Source organism: Penicillium diatomitis (genome assembly GCF_028827545.1).
Source record: "Penicillium diatomitis strain IBT 30728 chromosome Unknown utg000008l_segment0_segment0, whole genome shotgun sequence".
Taxonomy (NCBI): domain Eukaryota; kingdom Fungi; phylum Ascomycota; class Eurotiomycetes; order Eurotiales; family Aspergillaceae; genus Penicillium; species Penicillium diatomitis.
This window is the reverse complement of record NW_026623180.1, coordinates 836,175-860,357: the sequence shown is the minus strand read 5'-3', so window position 1 is coordinate 860,357 and position 24,183 is coordinate 836,175. Positions and strand designations below refer to the sequence as shown.

At 53.5% G+C, this 24,183-nt stretch overlaps 7 protein-coding genes across 7 annotated transcripts; 3 read left to right on the top strand and 4 right to left on the bottom strand.

Annotated features, from left to right (window-relative positions):
* Positions 1-381: 381 nt before the first annotated feature.
* Positions 382-3,517, top strand: N7539_006328 (DUF2013 domain-containing protein; the record flags this gene model as incomplete). Its single annotated transcript, XM_056935930.1, has 7 exons — positions 382-421; positions 846-964; positions 1,067-1,298; positions 1,385-1,485; positions 1,542-1,647; positions 1,707-3,015; positions 3,085-3,517. 7 exons carry the CDS (start codon positions 382-384, stop codon positions 3,515-3,517), a joined length of 2,340 nt encoding a protein of 779 aa, XP_056788854.1.
* A 485-nt stretch (positions 3,518-4,002) lies between these two features.
* N7539_006327 (uncharacterized protein) lies at positions 4,003-5,143 on the bottom strand (the record flags this gene model as incomplete). The annotated part of the gene is made up of 2 exons (XM_056935929.1): positions 4,003-4,335; positions 4,433-5,143. The coding sequence occupies 2 exons, from the start codon at positions 5,141-5,143 to the stop codon at positions 4,003-4,005; spliced, it is 1,044 nt and encodes a 347-aa protein (XP_056788853.1).
* A 655-nt stretch (positions 5,144-5,798) lies between these two features.
* Positions 5,799-8,192, bottom strand: N7539_006326 (uncharacterized protein; the record flags this gene model as incomplete). The annotated part of the gene is made up of 9 exons (XM_056935928.1): positions 5,799-5,941; positions 6,010-6,163; positions 6,259-6,698; positions 6,860-6,911; positions 7,018-7,167; positions 7,255-7,348; positions 7,438-7,445; positions 7,595-7,647; positions 7,790-8,192. The coding sequence occupies 9 exons, from the start codon at positions 8,190-8,192 to the stop codon at positions 5,799-5,801; spliced, it is 1,497 nt and encodes a 498-aa protein (XP_056788852.1).
* Positions 8,193-9,594: 1,402 nt separating this feature from the next.
* N7539_006325 (uncharacterized protein) lies at positions 9,595-9,801 on the top strand (the record flags this gene model as incomplete). Its single annotated transcript, XM_056935927.1, has 1 exon — positions 9,595-9,801. The coding sequence occupies one exon, from the start codon at positions 9,595-9,597 to the stop codon at positions 9,799-9,801; it is 207 nt and encodes a 68-aa protein (XP_056788851.1).
* A 1,815-nt stretch (positions 9,802-11,616) lies between these two features.
* N7539_006324 (SLM1 family PH domain-containing protein) lies at positions 11,617-14,372 on the bottom strand (the record flags this gene model as incomplete). The annotated part of the gene is made up of 3 exons (XM_056935926.1): positions 11,617-13,197; positions 13,285-13,772; positions 13,847-14,372. 3 exons carry the CDS (start codon positions 14,370-14,372, stop codon positions 11,617-11,619), a joined length of 2,595 nt encoding a protein of 864 aa, XP_056788850.1.
* Positions 14,373-18,099: 3,727 nt separating this feature from the next.
* N7539_006323 (Tim17/Tim22/Tim23/Pmp24 family protein) lies at positions 18,100-18,916 on the bottom strand (the record flags this gene model as incomplete). The annotated part of the gene is made up of 4 exons (XM_056935925.1): positions 18,100-18,194; positions 18,286-18,480; positions 18,550-18,669; positions 18,733-18,916. The coding sequence occupies 4 exons, from the start codon at positions 18,914-18,916 to the stop codon at positions 18,100-18,102; spliced, it is 594 nt and encodes a 197-aa protein (XP_056788849.1).
* Positions 18,917-19,433: 517 nt separating this feature from the next.
* N7539_006322 (ubiquitin-specific protease UBP2) lies at positions 19,434-23,742 on the top strand (the record flags this gene model as incomplete). The annotated part of the gene is made up of 9 exons (XM_056935924.1): positions 19,434-19,455; positions 19,534-20,294; positions 20,360-20,567; positions 20,628-20,673; positions 20,748-21,781; positions 21,855-22,500; positions 22,554-22,974; positions 23,045-23,201; positions 23,261-23,742. The coding sequence occupies 9 exons, from the start codon at positions 19,434-19,436 to the stop codon at positions 23,740-23,742; spliced, it is 3,777 nt and encodes a 1,258-aa protein (XP_056788848.1).
* Positions 23,743-24,183: the final 441 nt, after the last annotated feature.

The window sequence follows — 24,183 nt, the reverse complement described above, 5'->3', positions numbered from 1 at the left end:
GTTCTATAACCCCGATTGTAGATTGCCTGGTGCTAGGTCAAAGTGCAGAGGCTCTTTTGAGCAATCGAGCTTCAAGTTGGAGACATGTAAAGAATTAAGATGCAAATGCGTTCACTCGTCTTCTCTCCAAAAGATCCCTGGTTCTGAAATATCCATCTACGAGAATTCCTCGTTTGAACAAATTCACTGTACCCCGAGGTTGTTTCTTCTTGAAAGGGTGGCCCACACAAAGTGGACACTCGAATCCTTGAGCTCTCCCCGCCTCCGAAACCACTTGCATGCCACAACTCCAACAACTTCTTTCTCTCTACCCGACACGGCCAGGCGGGATGAGTGCTTTGCCTCTCTTACCGCGAAAATCCAGATCGAGCTCGGTGGGAAATGGAGACCGGGATCTTGGAGCCCCAGCAGTTCTGGAATGGTTAGTCCGTCCCACGACTCTCTCTCTCTCTCTCTCTCTCTCTCTATCATGCCCCCCGACGCCGCAGCATTTGCGGTGTTGAACGCCGCATTTCCGCGGCTATGTCATGGCACGGTAGTGGTGGGCCAAGTCCCCAGTACACACGTTGGTGCGCTGATAACTAACACACAATTCTTCCCGGGATAGAACTCCAAGACATTGTCTCCAAGCCTTGCGACTCAGAAGATCTGATTGATGATGCACTCAGAGAATACTTGGGCTTGACAACGCAATACAAAGGTGGGACCGACCACGATCACCTCCCGATCCCCCGCGCTCGCGTCCGCAGCCAGGTCGATAGCTGGTCTTTGGCTGTCCAGGCACGCCAAATCCACGCCCATTGCCTCGTAGCCTTGTCGCGACTGTCGCTGATGCCCTTTGTCAGATGAATTCCTCTCGACCGAGTACGACATCTCCCGTTGCTCGTACAAGCTTTTCGACTCTTCGATCTTTGGGGCTCATGCGGACTATGTCCGTCGCCAAATCATCTATTGTCTCCTACAGGTACCTTCTTCACCCAGTTCACACACATTTTCTTTCGCGAGGCGCGGCATGTTGGAAAAAGAAAACAGAATATCTGGCTGACGTTGTGGCTCTACAATCTAGGAGGATGATCTGAAAACATTACACTTTATCGCATCCTTCCTGCTTTTCGATGGACGGCAAAATGAGGCCGCTCTGCAAATGATGAATGAAGAAGGCGTCTTTGGACGTCTTCTTGAACTGATCCAGACGCTCCGCAACCTTGAGACCGAGGGTGATGCTGGTCTTCACCGTCTGCTCATGGACCTGTTGTATGAAATGTCGCGGATTCAACGGATTAGGATCGAAGATTTGGGTACGTGCACTGCCGAGATATGCAGCGGAGATATTCTCCCACCCAATTTCGCACGCTAACTTTGTCTATTTTTTTCCGTTGGGTAGTCCTTGTGGATGACGATTTCGTACGCTGTCTGTTCGACATTATCGAGGATCTATCATACGATGTCACCGATCCTTACCATTATCCTGTGATCCGGGTGTTGGTAAGGTCACCAATGCTTTGTGAAGTTGATTCCAGGTCGAGCTAACTCGGTGCTAGCTCGTTCTCAATGAACAATTTATGATCTCAGCTCACAATCCAGCTGACGAACGGTTCTCTTCCGGCAAATTGACCAACAAAGTCATCAAGGTGCTGTCGGCATATGGTAGCCTCTATAAAACTTTTGGGGAGAATATCATTCTCTTAATTAATCGCGAAGGTTAGTCCTGCATGCGTCCATTGTGTCTATCCCATACTCCCATGGCGACGCAAGCTCACACGAGAACACAGCCGAGACGTCCCTGCAGTTGTTGACACTCAAGCTGCTGTATTTGATTTTCACCACCCCGAGCACGTACGAGTACTTCTTTACGAATGATCTGCACGTGCTAGTGGACATTCTGATTCGCAACTTGCTTGACCTGCCGGAAGAGGCGTCTGCACTACGACATACTTATCTACGAGTGCTCTACCCACTCTTGGCACACACGCAGTTACGGCTCCCTCCGCATTACAAGCGGAACGAGCTCAGGAACTTGCTGCGAATCCTGGGTCGCGGACAGATCACTTATGGAACCGAGACTGAGCAAGAGAAGATTCTTCATTTTGAAGAGGTAGACGAGACCACTCGAAGGCTTGTTGCACGATGTGCCACAGTCGACTGGCTATGCTCCCCCGATTCCCCATCTACTGCGACTCCGGTTCTCGAAACCTCGGCTCAAGCCCAGGCACCCGCGAAGATTGCGACAGTCTTGGAAGATGCGAGTCAGCAAGACTCACCTGTTGAAATTGAGCCGGCCGATGTTTCGACGCCTCTCTCCCGAACAAGTACTAGCCCTGATACAGCCGACATGGTACCTCCGACAAGGGTTGATTCACTAGAATCCCGCGATTCATCTAGCGCCTTTGAATCACGACGTGGGTCTAGCGCAAGCGCCATGAGAAGGCTTGGTATGCACCTTGAACCTGCATCAGCATCCACACTCAGTGTTCAGGCCGTTGCAGCGCAACACGAGAAGCCCGGCGTCATCACGCCCAGCCGTACTGGCGGCAAAGAAGACGTTCACTTGCCTCCCGAGGTGCCAGTGTTGCGTCTTCCAAAGGTCAAGCCTGCACCACCCAAGTCCCGTCGGTCGCGCGGTCGTCGTCTCGTGGTTGACGAGGAAGAGCAACCTTCAACCAGTGCTAGCAGCATTGACCGAAATAACAATACTGGAAGCGACGACATGAGTCCAACGTCTGTGCATGAGTCGCCCACGAAATCGTTACTTCAAGCGGCAGCTACTGCCTCGGCTCACGCAACCGTGAATCCAAGCCCTAACACAAGTGAGAGGACTCCTGATCAAGGACAGACTTCAATTGGCCTTGGCGCTGCTGCCGCTGCCGCCGCCGCCAATAAAGCAACACCTGTGACTCCTACGACAGCGCGACGATCAGCATCGCATCCTCCTCCAGCCGTTCCTCCACCTCGTCGATCAGCGCACACCACCCCATCGACTAGTCACCATCGCTCATCAATTGCATCAGCATCAACGTCAGCGTCAGCATCAGCATCAACGTCAGCGTCAGCATCAGCATCAGCGTCAGCGTCAGCGTCATCCAGTTTCTGTCCGTCGACAGACCTCATACTCCACACTCACCCTACCCCCACCACCATGACAACCACTACATCAACACCAACTCCTACGACCGCCAACAAACATGGACAAAAACCGGCCCCGCCCAAAGCTCGTCGCTGGGGCCGCAGCAAACCCCAAACCCACCCCCACTCCCACTCCCACACAGACTCCATGGAAAGCGGCATCAGTACCGGATCTCAAGCGAAAGAAAGCGACGCCGAGGCCGTGGCGTTTGCACAGACCCAGGAGCCAGCCGGCCCCGAGGAAGGAAGTGTTTCCGATCCATTCTCACCGACCAGTCCAACTGGTCCTGATCCTCATTTTAATCCCACGTTGGTGGCATCTCCTGATAATATGAAGGGATCCGTGGGACCTGTCAGTGTTGAAGAGGCGGTCCAGAATGTATCTTTACATTGAGAAGCGGGGGGATGCAATTAAATTGTTCTGTCGAGGCTGTATATCCCACGGTCTTGATGGGGACATTGCCTGGTTATGTACAGTTGTCGACGCTGTGGCTGGCATTTTTCACCACGCAGCTCCAAATATGTTCATTAATATGTCATCGGGCAGACAATCGACGATTCCAGCTGACTGGGGTGGACCTTGTTATATTTACAATTGATAAACAATAACACTCTACTGAGAGTTCATGTGAGCTGTGTTGGTTCCACGATGAAGCTAGCCCTATACCTTGATATGGGTCAGAACAAGGAACAAGAGATATATAATACAACTTTGTTCAATCCGAGACGTCTCCCACCGGCAATTCATACAGAAACCCCCAATTTCATCGCCTTCTTATCAGTGTAATGTATCCCCTAAGACCAACAACATCACCTAATTACCCAGTCAATCCCATCAACATCAATCACTTGGAAAAATAGAAGACCATCATGTCGTCCTTAAATCTTCAACCCCCAACTTCGGCCCACCCCAACCACCGTATTGCCCCAGAATCCAACCCAAGATCCAACCCCTTCCACCTTATCCTTCAACGCCTGCTTATCCTCGAACCGTCTCTTCACAAAGGCCTCCGTCTCGACCATGTCGGGCGTCGGATCCCGCGTCATGGCCATTTCGGCACTGGCGTAGATGGCACCGATGGCCATGCGGCGCGCATACCACGTCGAATCGACAGCGGTGTCACCGGCTAGATTAAGAATGTCATTTGAAAGGGCGTGTAGCTCGGAGAATGCGAGTGGGATATTTCCTAAGAGGGACATCTGGGCCAGGGCCTTTTTTTTTCCCCAACCACCCGAGATGTTAGCGAGACGTGCTTCAGCATCATTGACGACGAGAAGAATCCCCCCCCCACGGAGATAACAAACTTACATCCTGCCAAACACCCTTCACATCCTTATTCATCCTCAATCGCTCCATGATCAAGATCCGCACCTTTTCATCCACACTCAGTCCCGACCCCTTCCCCTTCCCCGTCCCCGTTCGATCCCCAGCCGGCGTGCCAGCCGTCTCGCCAAAAACACACCCATCCTCCACCTTCGCCCTCAACAAGCCCCTCCGACTCGCCAGCCAAAACAGCACAAGATCAAACTCGCCTCTCGGCAAAAGCTGCACCGAAACATCGAGGAATCCGGCATCGCGCGCACCCGCCGTCAGCGCCGCTCGCGTGAAACCCTCCGTGGGGATGTGCGCGAGCGAGGCACTGAGAATGGCGACTTGGCTGTTGGTGTATTCATGAGTCGGGGGTCGAGGGTGCAGAGAGGAGTGGTAGGTGCGGATCGAGGGGTGGAGGGCACTTTGGATCTGGGGTTGAGCGTGGAGATGAGAGCGAGCGCGAGCGCGGATGCAGAGAGGTGTTGGTGTCCGGGTTTGAGCTTGGGAGATGGTAGCCGAGTTAGAAATTAAGCATGAGCTTGAGATGGGAGAGCTTCTGGCAGTGCTGGTGCTGGTGCTGAGGCTGGTGCTGAGGCTGTTGGCCGGGGCGTGGTATGGTGCAACTGCTCCGGGTTGATGTGATGTGCGTAGAGATGGGATGGCGGATAGACTCGTGCGGGCACGATGAAGGCGTGGAAGAGATGCCATGGCGACGATGGGATGATAAGAATTATGAAATGCTTTGATGCTCTAGTCGCAGGCCTCGCGCGTCGCAAGCTGCCGGACGATCTGGAGATCTAGCACAGCACGGCTGAGTTCTGGATTTCTGGAATTGCGGGCGGAGAGAGTTCAGCTCGCAAGGCTGCGATCTGCCCGCCGGAGGAAGTTACAGTACTGTTCGGCACGTGCCGTGCGGACACCACCGGGAAGACCGACCTCATACGACATCAAACCAGCATGACTCCTTGTATCGAGTCTACCGACTACTTCATTTCCAGTCGTATGTCAGTTGGTAGCTGTGTGCTAGCCTAGTCCTACTAGGTGCATGAGTACCACTGCCAAGTATTCACAGGGTTGTAGTCATACCCTTTGCAAGCGCTAGCTTCTGAGCGATATATATGTATCACATTTGTTAAGACATCCAATTTGAGACAGCGAAAGAATATGATGGTGAGAATATTGATCCGTGTGCCAGTACATGGAACAGAGGCAAACAAATCGAAAGCGATAAAATGTAAGGGGACGAGAGAAGAGTGCAGAGTCCCGCAAAAAAAAAAAAAGATTGGAGAAGACGAGACAAGCCACAAGATGAACGAGAACCGGAACCCAGAAAGGGGATCACCATCGTGCAAGGGAAGCCAGTCTACATCATCTGGTCTTGAGTCATGGGCATGGGCTCAGCGGGTCGGGGTGCGTCCATCACGGCTGGGCCACTGGGAGGAGTCACATATTTGACAAATGTGATACCCAGGGGACGACCTCCATACTGGTAACCAGTGAATTTGGCTAGATGGGCGGAGAATAATTAGCAGTGCAACGAAAGTAATTCAGCTCAAGAATCAGAGATTTCTTACCAATTGCAGTCTCAGCAGTGTCCGGGCTGTCAAATTCGACCACGCCAGTGCCGCGGGAGCGGCCGTTGGGCTCATACTGAATCTCAGCGCGGTCAACCTTGCCGATTGTCGAGAAGAGATCGACCAGATCCTCATTGCAGGTGGACCAAGGCAGCTAATTTCGAGCACAAGTCAGTCATTGACCGGATCCATTCCACATCTGACAAGGAAATGCCAAACGATGCACCAAAAACAGGGAGAACATCTTACATTGCGGACGTAAATCACCGCGCTTCGATCACCACCCGATGTCGCAAAGTCGGTGAACGGGTTAGGAGGGACCGAGGCAACGGGGGCTTCAAAAGCACCGCCGCCCCCGAATCCACCACTGGGAGCGCCGCCAAAGCCACCACGGCCGCCAAAGCCTCCGCCGAAGCCTCCACGACCACCAAAGCCGCCACGGCCTCCTGCAAAGCCCCCGCGGCCGCCAAAGCCACCGCCAAAGCCACCGCGACCTCCGAACCCAGGGCCACCACCAGCAAAGCGATCCTCCCGGACCTCAAGGGGACGGCCCTGCCAATCGTATCCGTTGAATTGCGCAATGGCGTTACGCGCATCGTCCGGGGATTCAAAGGCAACGATACCGGAGCCCTTGGGGCGTCCAGTAGGGTCGGTATGCACATCAGCGCGGATGACGGTACCTTGTTGGGCTAGTAGAAGAGAACAAGGCGAGTCAGCATGGCTCCGATCGTGCATCGGATGAAAAGGAAGAAAAGGTGACGGGGCAAAAGGAAAATCAATGGGATAGGAGATTCAAGTCTGCATACAAGCGACATTGCGTGAATCATCCCGGGCAACGAGCTTGACTTACCAGCTTGGCGGAACAGGTCCTTCAGATCTTGCCAGCCCACATTGAATGGAAGCTAGAGGAAACGCGTCAATATTACCTTGTGCATCACACGAGAGAAGAGAAAGAAAAGCCCGGCCCAGGGCGCAAATGGAACCGCGTGTGGAGAGGGGACTACAAACGTTCGACACGTAGAGCTGGCGGCCACCACCACCTGGAGCACCACCTCCGCCAGGTGCGCCTCCAAAACTACCACCAAAGCCACCGCGAGCACCACCACCAAAGTCACCGCGAGGGGGACCACCGATAAAGCGAGGTTCGGCTTCCCGGTCCTGTCGTTATGGTCACCCCGTCAGTAAATGTGCGGCTTGCCGATTCGAAAACATCAATGGCCGACACGGTCGAGGAGATGATCTTACTTCACGAACATAGACGAGACGACCCATCAAGGTTTGGTTGCTAAGCGTTGCGACCGCGTTTTGTGCTTGCTCCCTCGTAGCGTATTCCACAATCCTAGCGCAGATCGAGTTAGCGAGCGATCTACGGTCAAAGGCCCCCAGCGAACCGAGGGGGCGAGGTGGCATCAGGCGCAAGAGACTTACCCGCATCCCTACAAATATCCGGACAACCAGGCCCAGCCCGTCAACCCAACAGTCCAAGCAAAGAAAAAACCAGGGAACAAATGAACCGGTGAAAAATCGGGGAATATCATGAGCAAAACAAAAAAGGAACCCGCCGCTCTTCACAATTGGCGCCCACCTTCGACATTCCATTCGGAAGTTGTAAAACATCGGCAAAGAGAACTTCTCCAGCTATAACAGAGAAGGGTCCAAAGATCAGCCCCAGCTCCACATCATTCCAACAACACCATCGTGGTGCCATCAATGGGGCCCTCCAAGATCGCCAGTCATGGAATACATCCAAGTCGGAAAAGGGAGATAAAGAACGGCTTACCCTGTCGCATGAAATCTTTCAAATGGTGCCACTTCACATCGTAGGACAGATTGCCCACATAGACCCGACGATCTTGTTGGGAGGAGTCGCGCACGGATTGCATCATATTCTCTTTGGCAGCCGACCGATCCTCAAAGTTACGAGCGGGCACGTAGCTGTTGCGGCCGGCGAACGGAGAGCCGGCAGAGCCCGCGGCACCAGCGTTGTGCAAGGGCGAGCGCGAACGACGATCGCGGTCGGAGCGACGGTAATCGTCACGGCTGCGGGAGCGACTGCGAGGTGAGTATGAGCGACGAGTGCGACGAGGACTCCGAGAAGATCGACGGCGAGGCGAACGAGACCGCTCGCGCTGCTGAGGACGGTCAGCCATGGAATAGCTGTAATCGGGATATTGAGAAGACATGACGAGCGATTAGGGACCAAAAGAGAGAGAGAGAGAGAGAGAGAGAGAGAGGGAGAGAGAAAGCGGGAGAATTGAGAAGAGCGATAGAGGAACGAGAATCACGCGCGGTGTGTGGTACACGGGACGACGTGATAATTGCGCAGAGGAAGCAAGAGTTGAGGATCTCTGACGCGCGGATCCGAGGTGACGATAGCAATGGTGTTGGGTGTTCAGGCGATCCGCCCAGGTTGACCAGCACCGCAGGCGAATCGACGGGCGGTCGGAGAGGCCAAGCGTGAAACACCCGGGGGGCCAGCCAGATCAGGTGACCTGTGGGCTGAATGGGTTGGACTGGGGGCTCCTCTTGGTCACGGGGACGCCGCTGCGGGCGTCGGATTGGCGAGCGGGACTCGGGAAAAGACAGCCGCAGCGGAGTCGAGGGGAAAGCGTCTCGGGCTCGAGCGCCGGTCCAACTTTCAGGAACCGCAGGAGTAGAAGAAGCAGCTGGAGGTGACAATTGAAACTCAATGGTCATATGTAGTGCGCCTCTGATCTTTTTTGGTCCCCTCATCCGGTTCACCCTCTTGAAGATCAAGGTCGGATGCTCTGATGCTCCGCAGCACATCCGGACGTTGAGTGATCTTCAGGCATTATTGTAACCGCCCCGCAATTGATCACGATAACGCCGCGGCATGGGGAGCCATGCGTGGGTCTCGCCTCTTTTCTCTCTCCGTAGCTGGCGCCCGGCCTATGCTGCCGGGGCATCACATCCATCAGGAAGTGCTGGCTCCCCCCCCCAGCGGTTGGGCCGCAACATTCAACAAGAAAGAAATGTAGTTTAATGAAAGATCATACTCACTTGATGAGGTCGATAGACGTCTGCTGGAATGGCGACACCACACAATTGAACAATTAGCAACCAAATGGCATGGGATAGCGGAGAAGGGATTGGGACGTATGGTGGAAGGAGGGTGAGCAAGGGCGTGAAAGGAAGCGAAGCGGTCCAAATCGACACGGAGTAGGAGAGAAGAGGAAAAAGTGAGGGGCTTCGGCGACGGGATGGACCAGAATGCGACGAACACCGCCAGCAACGGAGTCACTGGGCCAGGCGGCGATGCAGGTGATGATTGGAGGAGCAGTGATGGGACGGGCACAGGTTTGGAACGGAGGGGAACGAACGGGGGAGGAGGGGGAAGGACCTTGGACGTCGGTTGAAACGAAGGTTGAGAGAGTTCCGAAACAGCGAGACGAGAGCAAGCCAGGAAGGAAGAGAAGAGAATGAGAAAGGCAAAAAGGTACAGAGTCCAGAGAAGAAGCCGGCCTGTGTTTTGTGTAGGGCCGAGCAGGAGAGGAATGTACGAGGCCGAGTATGACGGGCGGGATCAGCGGCACACGGACGAGCAGAGAGGAGAGGACCAATGCAATGGTGAACCATGCACGGTCACCACAGCGTGTCGGGAAACACCGTCCATGTAGAGGAGCGGGCGGCCGGGATCCCAGCAGCAATGCATATATGGTCGAATGGATCACGCAGGCCAAGCAGGTCAAGCAGGTCAAGCAGGTCAAGCAGGTCAAGCAGGTCAAGCAGGAGAGGACCATTGTCATGCAGCCGGCCTCATGGAGAGAATAGGGCAGCGAGGCCGCCCAAGTCGGACAGAGCAACGGGGCAAGTAGGCTTGGGAGAAGGGTACAAGAGGGTTTAGTATGTACAGACCGATCAGTCTGTCATACCGGAAGTCGATCCAGAGTGGGAGCTGGGGCTTTTGGCTGGGGGATGGAAGACCGGGTGGGAAGACGTGTTCACATAGTTCACGTAGTTTATGCCCAGTCGAGGACTCGAAGGACATTGAATGGCATGCGCAGCGGCCAGGGCCCGAACCAGAGGCGGCAGTGGAGGAGCAAATGGAGATGCTTACCCATCGTTGCGAGAAGAAGGGGGGGGGGGGGGACCAATTGACACCGGAGAGGGTGGTACAAGAGTCACACTCGGGGAGCACAAAGACTGAGATCTGGCCCCGTGCGGGTCGTGGAGAATGACAATCGGCGGTGCGTGGCCGAGATGGGGCGATGGACGTTGGACAAGGAGGAATTGAGGGGACAAGGAAAGGGCAGCGGCGGCAGGGGAAGGAAGAGAAAGAGAGAAGAAGAGATTCCACGAAAGACGAAGACACTCTTGACTTACCGGAGGGAACAGAAAGAATGAGCAGGAGGAGAGCAGTGCCGAGCAGAGCAGTGCCGATCTGGGAGGGGGATGCCGTGGACGACACGAGCACCTGATGATCAACGTGGGGCCATCGGGGCTTCAGAGGGCCCAGAAGAGGCTCGAGTCAGGGCGAGTTGGTGCCTCGAGTCCTTTGGGGAAAACGGTCACCGGCGTGGTCAAAAGTACCTACCCAGCAAGGGCACCGCAGCTGGGACGCGATACTGGAACGCATCAGCTTAAGAAACGACATCAGAGGCAGGCTCACAATAGCTCAATTGGCCCACGTTATGGAATGGACGTGCACACGTGCTCGGTCATTCTATGCACGTACTGTACAATTGATCAGGTCAGAAGCGCACTACGAGAGAACGGAAGGTGTACAATGGTGAGACCCCAGGTTTCCCAGGGCCGTCCGGGAGGCGTGCGCGATGGCCCCGAGCCCGAAGATGTCGAGGGACGATCTCCCGAAAGACGGTCTGCGGAACGGACGGCCAGCCCGAACAGGATGAACAATGTCTACAGAGCAGCCCGACACGAGACCGTTCGCCCACGTGGATGCTAGCCGCAACAGGCAGAGTGGGATTTACTGCACGAGTCCTCTGCGAGGGAGAGGGAGAGGGAGAGAACAATCGGAAGGAATATCAAGTGAATTCGTATGTAGGTCGTAGCAGAAGAAAAGTTTCAGAGAAATCAAGGTCAAAGTCATAGAACAGATACCAAATGGCCGGACGCGTAAAGAGGTGTGGTGGGAAAGGCCACTCAAGACAAGACGAATAGAATGCACCGCCCAGGTCTCACCAAAAGACAGAACACGACGGTGATCATCAAGAAGAACGGAGAACCCCAAAATCTCATGCAACCCTGGAAAGCCCGACGGGACGGATCAGGGCCCTCCATGAGCATCCAAGTCCCGGGTCGGGCACACGAATGAACATGGTCGTCCGGGGGCCGAAGACAGAGGGGAGAAGCCCATCTGTCCAGTCCCTGCAGCCACGTCAAAGTTCAACCCACAGTGCCCGGACGGACGAGGCACGGCTACAAGCGGTGGCTGACCACAACCTTGGAATGGGCAGAGAATGAGGTCACGCGAAACAGTGACGGGTACAAAGTACGAAAAGCGAAAAAGGCCCAAGTAGTTGGCAGTCGAAGATGGGAAATCCCAGATCATGGCAGAGCATGTTGCAATCTCACAGACAAGTCTTCAGCGACACATGAAGGAAGGACAGATAGTTCAGAAGGCAATTAGGCCGCCACGTTGGTAGGGGGATAGCGACCGGGAATCTTCTGGTCAATAGACAGGACGCTATCAAGCTGTACAAGAGGCGCGCGCGTCGGCTGACCCATGTTGGCGGAGTCGGGCTTGCTTGCGGGAGACTCTTGCTCCAAGTTGCGAATGGGAAGCGGAATAGCCGCAGTAGGAGTCGAACTACTAGCTACGGCAGTACCCTTGGGACCCAGTTCGGGAGATTCATCAATCGAGGTAGCCATGGTGTTGTAGGTGTAGTCGGTGCCGTTGGTGTTGGTCGGCACAGTCGAAACGCTCTCCGGCCGAACTCTCTGTCCAGAAGCGGGAGCGTCCTGGTGATCGATTGGGTCATAACGATCATTCATGTCGTAACGGTCGCTGGTATCGTGGTGTTCGCCTGCCTGATAGATACCACCGGAACCCTCGACGGCCTTCTGCTCTTCAGGCCGCTCTTGGTAGTCGCTCACTTCGGGCTCGGCCGCTTGCTTTTGTTGATTTTGTTGCTGCACCGCAAGAATGGCCGCCGGCCCCATCCAGTCACCATAGTAGCTGCCGTGGCGGGTGTAGTCCTGGCGATTCATCTGGGAGCGCGATGGATCCACCCGGGTGGAGCCGTCATCGATCTCCCGGGCGTCAGACGTGGCCAATTCGGGCTCGCCAGCGCCATAGTAACGAGCAGGTCCCGCTTCGCCGGTGCCATCTGGCAATCCCGTAGCAGCGGCGATCATATCTCGGCCGTTCGAGCTGTTTTCACTGGAAGGGGACATTGGAGCAGCAAGTTGTCGATCGATCTGGACGTCACTCGGGAAGGCTCCGCCGGGCTGGCGGGTGGCGGAGGTGGGTCGCTCTTGAGCCAAGACAACCGACCCGGCTGAATAGGGAGTCTGATCGGCTTCATCATCTTCCATCACATCACTGTGGGTGGAACGACCGCTCACACTGCGCACATGCTGGCGCACAAACGCGTTTCGAGCCTCGCCGGTCGAGTTACACAGCTTGGCAATGTCATGGTACCATTCCATCATGGTCTCGTGCGATTCAGCCCGGAACACCCAGGAGTGACCGCGATGCATCGCACCAGTTTGACGCCCTTTCAGCAGGAATTTGTGGGAGCTCGAATTTTCTTCTGAGTGAGTACCGACCTTCTGCTCAGGCAAATAGAGCGACATGACCGGGGTCTGGAAGGCGACTCGGTCGGCCGACTTGAATTCGTGCAAGTGAGTCGGCGACAGCACGTACCATCCCGGAGTGTAACTCTTCAGATATTTGCTCTTGCGCTCGAGCATGCCCGCCCGAACCTCGGCCGCGGCAGGATGATCGATGCCATCGTACGTGACACTGTCAACATTACGCAGAGGAATGCGCGGGTCGACAAGTTCGGAGCTGGTGGCAACGAAGGCGTTCCACTCGTGATCCTGGGGCATAGAGATTGGGCCAGCACGGAGCTTCTCGACAGTGTCATACGCCTCGTCCGCTTCTTTCTTCAGGATGATTGCGTAAGCGTTGTAGGCCTTTTGGATCTCGCTCACAACGATGGACTCGAGTTCGCGACCCGAATTTTCCAAGTTCAGGTATGCCTAAGAAAGACGAAGTTAGAATTTGAAATGATTATATTCCACTTGGTGAGCAGCAACAACGAATGCCGTTCTGGGCATTGAACCTACCCGGTGCAAGTAATTCTCTTCCTCAATCTGTTTCTCAATCTGGCGATCGACGTTCAGACGCTGCAAAAATGGGTCACCCTTGCCCGATGTGGCTGATGGGTCAGTGTCCACCAGGCCGAGCACTTCATGGAGATTGCGCACGGCCTTGCGTGTGCCTTCAACCTCCTTGTCGACGGTGTTTTTGAAATCGCCAGAGAGACTCTTGATCTCCTTGGTCTTCTTCTGAAGATCGCTTCGCAGTCCAGTCAATTGACTGATAACCTCGACCTCGACGTCGGCCGCCTTTTGGGCCTCGGCCAGTCCCTGGCGGTGAAAGTGTTGTAGAATATCATGCGCGTCGGCAAGGCCACCAGATTCCAGGAAATTTGGTGGCATGGAGTGGTGGCCCATGACACTGGTGGCAGATTGGAAGAGCTTGGCCCGAGTTTCGTATGACTTTTGAATGTCCTTGAAGAAGGCAATGAGGTCTTTGAGAACCTTGCGCCAGGCTAAGCGGAAGTACACATGAGTTAGTCAATGATGCACGCTGATAGTGGCTGCAACGAGTGGGATGGCGACATACCTTGGAACCGATCCGCCAAAACCTCGGTGGGGTTTCCGTGGGTGGGGATTGGAACCGCGAAGACATTGTTCCTGTCGTCCTCGCCGTCCGGATTGTATCTTTCACGAGCCCCAAGGCTGAGGCTTCGGACGCTCCCCGCGCGTGTTGACCGACGACTTCCACTTCGGCGCAAACTGCTCCTCCGGCTCAACGAGGACTTCTTCTGAAGTGTGCCGGAGCGCGATGGACCTCGGGACATAACCGAGGCAGACCGCTGAACCGGAGCACTGCCGCCAGCTTGGCCATCCATGAGGATCGAGCTCCGACGACTAGCCGCCTCAAAGTCCTCCCTGAAGCGCGGGTTGTGGGCCAATTGATTGGATTGTTCCTGACTGGGGTTGTAGGCCGAACTAGGACCGGCGTAGGAACTTGGACGCGAGGAAGACCGCACTCCGCTGTATCCTCGAATCGTTGCCCCTGACTCATGGGGATGAGGAATGGAGTAGGAGTCGTGCAGAGGGGTCTGCGGCTGTGCGGCCGTAGTCATGCTGGCGGGTGCAGCGAGAGCACAGAGAGGTGTAGGACGTTGTCGAAGTAGGCAGAGACTCGGACTCTGTTTCACGGGCGAGAAGCGGGCTCGATACAGGAGACGAGGTGATCACTTTCGGGTGGGTGACTGGCGCGAGTGATCGGGGGATTGGTTACGTTGATCTGTCACGTCATGGACTTGCAATGTGTCTGGGAAATTGGTGCTTGCTCTCTTCAGGTGCCTCAATCCACAGAAGGGGGGAACCCTTTGGCGACCCAGCAACTGCTCCGGCTTGCGATAATTTGCGGGGAGTTCGGCGACCAGGCACGCTGGGATGACGGGAGGATCAGTTCGATTGCCCCACAGTAATATCGATGGCGCGACGATGGGCTGTAGGATGGAGCACGAGGGGAAAGAAGGAAGACACCGCTGGAGTCAGATGCAGCTCAAAAATAGATACCGACTGCTCAACTTCAGCCGATCCAGGCTGTCTTGAATGAATTGGGGGTTTGCAGAAACGGGGGTGACCGAGGCGCACCAAAGGATAAATGAGAGATGGGGGAAATGACGTCTACGAAAGGGTGAGGGACGCGATCGAGTGATGACGACCGGCAAACCCAATCAGTCCGTCCACGCTCGGCCTGATAAGCAGTCCGGCCTACCTTACGGTTCGTCACAGAGAGTCATGATGTATACCCACGATGAACCATTACATCCTCCGTCTTGCCCAGGATCCCATGATCCCATCGGTTCATCGGTTCACCGGTTCATCGGTTCATCTGTTGATCTGTTCATCTTCTCGGCAAGTGCAACTCTGTGACCCCGATGCCCTCTTCACGTTCCCACCATCATCACCCTCTCCTGGGTTTGCCTCGTATCCAAGTATTCGGTGACACCAAAGCGGACGGCCCTGTCGGTCTCTCCAACTGCACCACGAGGTCCCACCTCCACCCATGACTTCAATCGTCCACCTTTTGAAGCCTTGCTTCCCGGGTCTCGGGAGCCCCGGCTATGGGTCGAGGGGCAAGTACTCCAGTCGAAGAACTGTAAAGTGTAAGCCGTAAAAGGTAGGTACTAGGGGAGTAGGTAGTACCACCACAAAGTTTATTCGCACCAGATCGCAGTACTTGACGTCGAAGTTGGGCCTGACTTGGCGAGCGTTTATGCCGATGAGGCGAATCCCGCATAATTGCGTATGTCTAATTCTCGATCCATCCACTCAAGTCGAGGGCACCTGGGAGGTGAACAGGCACAACCTTGGCCATGGAGTCATATCATCTTCATCGTGACTTGAGGTCCGATGTCTATCACATCTCCAGGTTGCTCATTGCCGGACACGCACAGACAAGGTCCAAACGACCTACACAAACAGGGAGTGGAGCACTCGATCAGACATACCAACTCATCCTTCCACTACTTACAGCTTGACTCGAATCGGGCTGTATAGTACAGGGCCTGTGCAGAGTGCACCCCTCTGGGGGTGGTTTGTATCCACCTTTGAGCATCATTGCGATCATCCACTAGCTTGTTTCCGCCGTGCGGGTAGTGTTTCTGATCGGACCCTATGAACTCACCATTTGTCTGCCTAACACGCCAACGTGGCTGACGAAGGTGGCTTTGCCAGGCCGAGGCGTGGCCACAGCCTCGCACCAACAGACAATCCACGAGTGCGATCCCCCCCCCTGATGAAATACAATTTTAGAGTACTACCCACTACCCACCAAATGAACGACGGAGCCACGGAGCCTCGTGGGCTTGCTTGAGGCTGGAGGACTTTGGGGAGAGCAGAATGCGTAATACGATTGGCGGGCCTAACTAAATCGTCAAATCCACCAGACATCACTTTGGTACCCGAGGCGATTCGATGAGCACAGACGAGGAGATGAACGTGGGACCTCCGACAGATGATCGCACGTGCTGCAATGCACAGCTGCCAGATAGCGTTCCTCTGAACCTCCCTACTAGGTAGTAGGTACTAGGTACTATGTCAGCTTACTTAAATATGGGGGTTTGAAATGTATTAATCTGCTTGCTGATCACTCCTCATAATAGGCCGCGTGAGTTGCAAATGAATTTTGTGAGATCCAGTATGTGAATTCGAATTATACATGAAGAGACCGCGCCAGATACCACCACAAAGGGAGAACTGAAAACCAGGAAGGACAAGAAGAGAAGAACAGACTGGTAGAAGAAGATAAGCCAAAAAAAGTATCTTTCGCCAGACATGAGAAATTGATCCAAAATGCCCTCTGGACGCTCGAAACGCCCCAACCACCCCGCTTGCTCTTTGAGCAGGAATGCAGGATATCAGCCACATCGGAGTGCCCTGATACGAGAGCCTGCGCAATCTCAGGATTGTGGCTTGTCATCATCTTCTTGAAGTCCGGTTCTTCAGCCCATGCCTCCGCGGCCTTCTTCTTGCTAATCGACGGCTATTTTCCGTTCATAGCCCCCGGATCCGATTTGGACCCTTGAGAGTCGACCGTGTCTGTGCGGCCTGCCAAAATGTGCATCGCTCGTGTTGCCCGTTCCGAATGCCCTCCAATTACACATACTTTGCCTATCATTTCATCGATGACTGATCGCCTCTATTCGAGTGTCAAAGTACTGAAGGGAGTTCATTCACGTACCCAGGGGCCCAGATCAGTTCCTATATCGACGTCAACTCAATTCGTAATAAGTCTCACTCAGCATTGAGTTAACTCTTGCCGTGTAGTTTGGAGCCATTCGCTCAAGCTGGGAAACCATTCTGTCAAAAATGTCTTGTCTTTTCTTTCTGTGATGAAGATGGTGAAGTGGTGATCTAGGTTGAGGACAGAAGGCTATCTCATCTTTCCTACAAAAGAGAGCGTTAAAGTGATCCACCAAAGTTGAATGACATTTGATGGAATAAGTTCATCCCTCCAGATGAGGTGTTTACTTGCTTAGTCTAGGACCAGCTTGGTTAGTAGATAGTCAGGTGATATACGAGGCTTTTCCTCCTTGCTATCGCTCGCAGACAGAAGTCTCCTTTCCTTCTCTCTCCTCTGGAAATCTCTCTTGACATCGTCTTTTAAATCGTGTCTTTATACTACATGCATGTCCTGTGGAAACTCTCTGACTGTAGTCACTAATAGGTAGCAATCACTGATTCAGACGCGACCTCTCAAGTCTACTAGTATACTAACACTGTTCAGGGACACTGCCTACCTAGTAAGATGACATTGTTCAGGGACACTAAGATACTAGCTATCCTAGGACCAAAGTGGTCTTAGGACTGAAAATGTGCCTCGCCAGAGGCCACAACAACTAGAACCCGACCTCGGGAGCAGACGGGTCCATCGACATCCACACAGCAAGCGCCTATTTAGGAATCTATTGGTAAATGGATTTGGTCGAACTGAGCTCAGCCACCTACAGGAAATCCTCACCCCCGACAGTATCCTTGTGAAAGAGGAAGCTGGTTCTGGACATCAATGTTCAGTGGACCAGCTTTCTGATGATGGGCAATTGAGCCTCCGCGGGGCAGACCACCCAGAATGATATCCGTGCGACCCCTCCTAGTCGGATCTATATTACACGACTCTTCAAGATCAGGTGAGGCCTACGTCATATACTCTAGATGGATGGATATTTTGGAAGAAATTTGAGATTTCCTGCATGCTTAGGAAGCACCATGGAGGAGTGGGTAATTTACACAACAAAACTAGTAGGGAGACGCAAAAACAGTGGCTGAAGGAGAATGGAAGGAAGGATATCGCGGATTTTATGATGCGGGGACTGGGGATCTAGGGACGTCAATGCCATACGCCTCCTTGATTCGCTCCGCGCGGCGCTCCTCGTAATTGGGTCCGTAGATTCCTAAACATCGTTCAATTAGTACGGATGATTTCATGAACAATAGAGCGAGAGGGAAAAAGAGAGGCGAGCATAGTATTGCCCGTATACATACCACGACCCTCACCGAGCTCAGCCACGGTCTGTTCACCAGGAGTCTGGAAAGCCTTGCGCAGCTTGGTGCGACGATCAAACTCATCCACATCCTTATCCTTGCTGGTACCGAACAGGGAGCCACCAGTGTAATCGAACGCGAACATGCCGGCCGAAAGCGCAACACCGTAGCCAAGGACAGCGGGAAGCGAACGAACTAGAAACAGGATCAACCCTCAGCGCTCCATAGATCGACCATTTCCCCGTGCTTGCGCATCAAACTTACCTCGAAGACCCAGAATTGAGCCCGAGAAGAAACCGCCAATCGCGGTGTTCAAAGAGTCCTCCTTCTCACGTAGGTTGGCCGATGCGATCTTGGCAAATTCATAGGTACCACCCATCGCAGCTGCAAGTAAGCATTATCAGAATCAGTGTCCCTGAAAAGGCGTCTCAATGAAAGGTGCCGTACCAAGGGCTGTAATGGTACCACCGCTGCGCATGAAGACACCCAGCGGGCCAACGTTTTGCCTGGTCAGGGTGTTCTGAACCGCCGAGGCGAACAGACCAATTCCACCCGTCATCATGGTAGTTTTGATAGCTGCTGAGATCGCATCCTGAGGATGATAGTGGTGGTCCTCTTCGTGGTTCGCCATGTTGTGTCTAGGTCGCGATCGTCTGCAAAGGAACTCGAAGCCGGACGGAGGTCTGGTCGGGTTAGGATTTCGGACTTCCCGTTTTGCAGCTTCGCACCGCCCATCACACCGCCCGTGTTGGAACATTGCGTCGGTACTATTGATGGAGCTTATGGAGCTTGCCATGGAAGATGCTGAAGTGTAGTCGCAACTTGTTCTTCCAAGTTGCCCTTCCTACATTCGACTCGCATTTCGAAGCTCTTCTATCATACTCCCACAGCTTTGCTCAACAAATGTTTGCTGAGTTGCGAGCACTGACTTGGAGAATCATCAGACAATAACCGCCCACAGCGCGCCGGGCTCCCCGCTGTCTCCCCGCAAGCTCGCCAAGTCTTGTTGAGAGTAGGGAATTGCCAAAACACGTGCCTGTGCAAAGCAGCCTTCATGACCGGGGTGACTTGGGGGCACCAACACTCACCGTTTGTGAAGCCAAAAACATCGATAAGTGTCGCTGCACTTGCATAGCAGTTCGCTCGCAATGGTGCCCCCGCAACGGCCTGGTAAGAGCTCGCGCCGAGCGCTCGTGATTGCACATCAAAGAACACATGGCTGACACGATGTGATATCACAATATATAGGCAAGACAGCTCCTCGTCTTGCCGAGGACATCAAGCTCTATGATCCTGCCCATCTGCCAGGCACAGGACTCAACCTGCTATCACAGGTGCCGCCGGTGCACCCGAAGAAAGGTGACAAATCGACCAGCTCCATATCGCCGGATGCCTGCCGACACGAATACGTGACGAAAGATAATCAGACATCGCTGCTGAGCACGGAAGAGAGGCGGAGACCCGGAGCTTCTTGCAAAGTAGCAGCCATTTGTTCGAAATGTCGGTGTCACTTGCAGGTGGTCGTCAACTACACCTCTGGTGGTAGCGGATTCGCCGTCCCGATGCCGGGGGAGCATCTCCATCATTTCGTCTATCAATCAGGTAGACAGTCGGGACATGAAGTGTTCATTGAGGGGTTGGAGAGTGGGCAAGTCGAAGAGACCTATCACTATCAGTGCTCTCGGTTTTCTTGCGCAACAGTAGTCTCCATTCGCATTCTTTCTCCGCTACTCACGAAGCCGCTCGTGAGACTTTTGTGTGATTCATCAGTGATTCATGCGCGTGCATCGGAGGCCATTGCGGCGCAACCAGAACGACTCGAGGGAATGGCAATTCCAGAGCCGATCACAGTACTGGATAATTTGCGCCTTTACCTGCATAACGCGCTGCATGTCCAAGAGCGTAGCAAGGCTATTTCATCATCAAACAAACGATTCATGCTCTCCTTTGGATTAGAAGGTGCCGGCTGTCGAGACGTGCTGGAGTACCTTGGATTTGCATATGACGCTGTTCGTCCCTCACCCGCCCTCCGGAATCTGCTCTTTATACCCCGATTTATTGACATCGTTTGAAGGATGCTGGTAGCTGGCAGCCACCCAGCCCGAAAGTAGACATCACACGTCCATATTACGACGCCGGCCGAGTCTTCATTGATGACATATTGATTGAACTGCTCTGTTTGCTCCATCAGCGACCAGCCGCCGAGAAGAAGGGTGTCAACATCCCTGCCCTACCCGCCGCGGCATATCAATATCTGGCCTCTTCTCTCGAAGCTTTGACTTGTTCGTGCATATCTCTCGCTTCCCTCCCGCAATTCTCCTGGATACTAACGCCTCAACTAGATTCACGGTCACCTAGAGCCCACGAGTTCGGGATGGCATCCGATTCGTAAGTATCAACGACCTTGAACCCCTATGACTCGATATAATTCCGGAACCTGACTGTTCGGCTTCACCACATAGATTTTACGAGGATCTTGGCGTTGTTGAGGACATGGATGCCCGCAGCATTGTCAACGCTTACCAGTCTCAGGTCGCTCTTGATCCACGAAATGCCCCATTGTACTTGCAGAGTCTCAAAGGAATTGCTCTGGTTCGTCGAGGTGAAGATTTTGAAATTCTCAACCAGGCGATTGAACATGCCTATGCCGAGGGAAAGTTTACAGACGATGATCTCCTTGAAGCATGGCATTATTTTGGCTACCAGCCACTTCAGCAAGTACCCAAAGTTGACGACGATGCTCTTGTTGGCAAATTCTACGCTTATCTGAGTTCTCTGCCGATAGAGAAGCAGGATTTACCACGACTGCATTTGTGGCGGATCGGGTTCGACCTCGGCAGTGAACGCCTCATGGCTGTGTCTCAAGGTCAGATCACCACGGTTGAACAAGCCTATGATTATCTGGGAGCTCCGCGTGGTACACCGGATGACTTCATACTCACCATGTACACTGCAAAACTCAACGATGACCCAGCGTGCGTCGACCTCGCGAATCGTGCCGTCCAAATCATCGCCTCTGCTCGAAATTCGACCCTGCTGAAACATTTCCTTGACACTGGCGAAGCCCTAGCCGGGGATATGGACATCGGTGAAGCGTACCGACGGCTTCAAATTCCTGACCGGACTGTTGACGATGGTGCCATCATGGCGGCTTACACTATTTGTGTCGATGAGAACCCAGGCCAGGTCGATACCTACAATCGCGCTTTGACAGTCATTGCCAAGGCTATGGACAGTGCGGTATTGCGCCAGATGGCTGGCATCTCCAACGAGCCCGATCGTAAATTGTCCGATTGGCCGGTTGGGTTGCAAAATATCGGCAACACCTGCTACCTGAACAGTCTGCTCCAGTTCTACTTTTCCGTCCGCCCTTTCCGCGACATGGTTTTGCACTATGAAAACCATCAGATGGATGTCAATGATGACGAAGGTATCTCAAAAAAACAAGTCGGTTCTCGCAAGGTTGCAAAGAAGGAGGTAGAACGGTCTCTTAAATGTAAGTGGCCCGCAGCTTGTTGTTGATATGGCTTATAGATTTGATACAGGGAAGCGAGTCTAATTATTCTTAGTCATGAGTGAGCTTCGTGGACTGTTCAACAGCATGATCACCTCCAGAACTTCATCTGTGGCGCCGGGCCAAGAATTAGCCCGTTTAACTCTTATCAGCCCTGGAGGTGAAGCCGCTATTCGTCGGCGGTCCACGATTTCCAGATCGCATACCCTTGGTGAGGTTGATGGCCGTCCAGTTCTCGGTCCTCTTGGACCTCCTCAGCCGATCCTTGAAGAAGGGAGTGATGCACAAATCACCTCGGACTCAATAACCCCAGCTCCGACCAGCTCCAACGTCAGTGAAGTTGGCAGTGATGCAACATTGGTCTCCGAGCCGACTGGTAGTGCAGATGATACGGAGATGAAAGATGCCAATGTTGAGGATGCTGTGCTCTTGCCTGCTGAGTCAGATCAAAAGCAGAGGACAGGCGACCCAACTGATGCTGGGGCCAATCTGGCTGAGATTCCAGCGCGTCCACCCCCTGTCCCCCCACGCCCTAGCCTGACTTCCGAAGATGATCGCCGGAAGCAATTGATTGAAGAGGTTGAAATTGGTGCCCAGCAAGACGTCACGGAAGTGATCAACAACGTTCTCTTCCAGAGCCAGTGTGCGATCAGGCCACTGAGGATTGAACCTGACGGTGAGCAGGGTGATCAAATCAAAGAGTAAGTGAGCGCCATACATACTTCACTTGAGTGCATTTTCTAATAGATTGCAGTCTATTCTATGGCTGTACGCGATCATACATTTCGACTGCTGGGGGCACTCGGTCCAAGGAAGAACGGTGGTGCGATATCAAGGTGGATGTGGCTGGTGGACCGCGTGATATCTACGCAGCCATTGACGGAGCCTTTGACGCCCAGAAGATCAGTGTTGAAAATGGCGAAGCTGAGCAATACGGATCAATCACACGGATTCCCCCGATTCTTCAGATCCAGGTGCAGCGCGTGCAGTTTGATCCGGTGCAGAAACGGTCCTTCAAGTCCACAAATCACTTGGGTCTATATCAGACCATCTATCTGGACCGTTACATGGATACAACGAGACATGACATCATGAGTCGTCGCCGGCAGTGCTGGGCATGGAAGAGCAAGCTCCGAGATCTTGAGAGCCGTCGCGCGGTACTCTTGCGCAAGCAGGTACGGATTTTCTCGTGTCTTTTTGGGCAGAGAGCGGGGATTGTTCCAGTTTGAGACTAATGTCCTCTAGGAAAATGAGCCAGTCGCGATGACAGATCTCTTCCGTGCTACTAGGGATGCGCTTGAAGGGATTTCGAAAATTCAGAGCCCCGACAAAGTGGAGATCGATGCTACGCTTCTTGGTGATCTTGATCAGATCTGCGAGACAGTACAGAAGGAGTTGCAGAGTAAGGCGCTTTCGTTGCCCCGGCTGTCGATTTCTCAAAGTGCTAATTACCACCGACAGCTATCGATCAAGAGGTCTCGCGCATCCAGGAGCTTATCAAGAATCAGTTCTCTGATCTGACTAAGCTCCCTTACCAACTTTATGCGGTGTTTGTACACCATGGCTCGGTCTCTTTCGGACATTACTGGATTTACATTCGTGATTTCCAGAGAAATATCTGGCGCAAATACAACGACGAATACGTGACCGAGGTCCAGAATGAGGACGAAATCTTTGGGAACACCGATACTGACAATCCGCCCACGCCCTACTTCCTCGTCTACATCAGGGATTCCATGGAGAATCGCCTCGTGGACCCAGTTTGGCGGGACATTGACGAGCAAGAGCCATTTCAAAGTGAGGTGTTTTTTGACGGGGTCATGCCCATGGAAGATGTGCAATCTCCAGGGCACAACATTGACCACACCCTTTCGGACCCCCCAAGCTACGAAGGGGAGCCCATGCAAGAGACGATCGCCGAGGTTGACGGAGACAGCAAGTGAACGTAAGTGTTGTGAGAATGGGGCGAACAAAGCTCCAAGATCCGCTGAATATCTTGGCCCGCTATCGCTGTCGTAGTCGACGCTTCCGATTGCTTCACAGTTCCGGCTGCTTCGGACCGACCTGACAGTCCCCTCAAGGCGTCTGCATTTGTTTTCTGGATCTCTCCATGGCGACACTGCGTCGTCTTTGCATAGTCTTTCTGGTCTTATGTCAATGCGCATGGGACCAATGATACCACGATGTATTTGAACTTTTCAATGAAACGCCTTGAAGGAGATTATGCGGATTCCTTGCGATCAAATCAGACCCTTAAAAAACACGCAAATGTTCAATCCAGCGATGTGAGTGAGCTTGCCTCGGAAAGGAAAACGAATCTGACGCCATTCACATGACCCGGAGTCTTTCTATCCTGAGCAATTAGAGTAGCGAGGTTTCCTGTT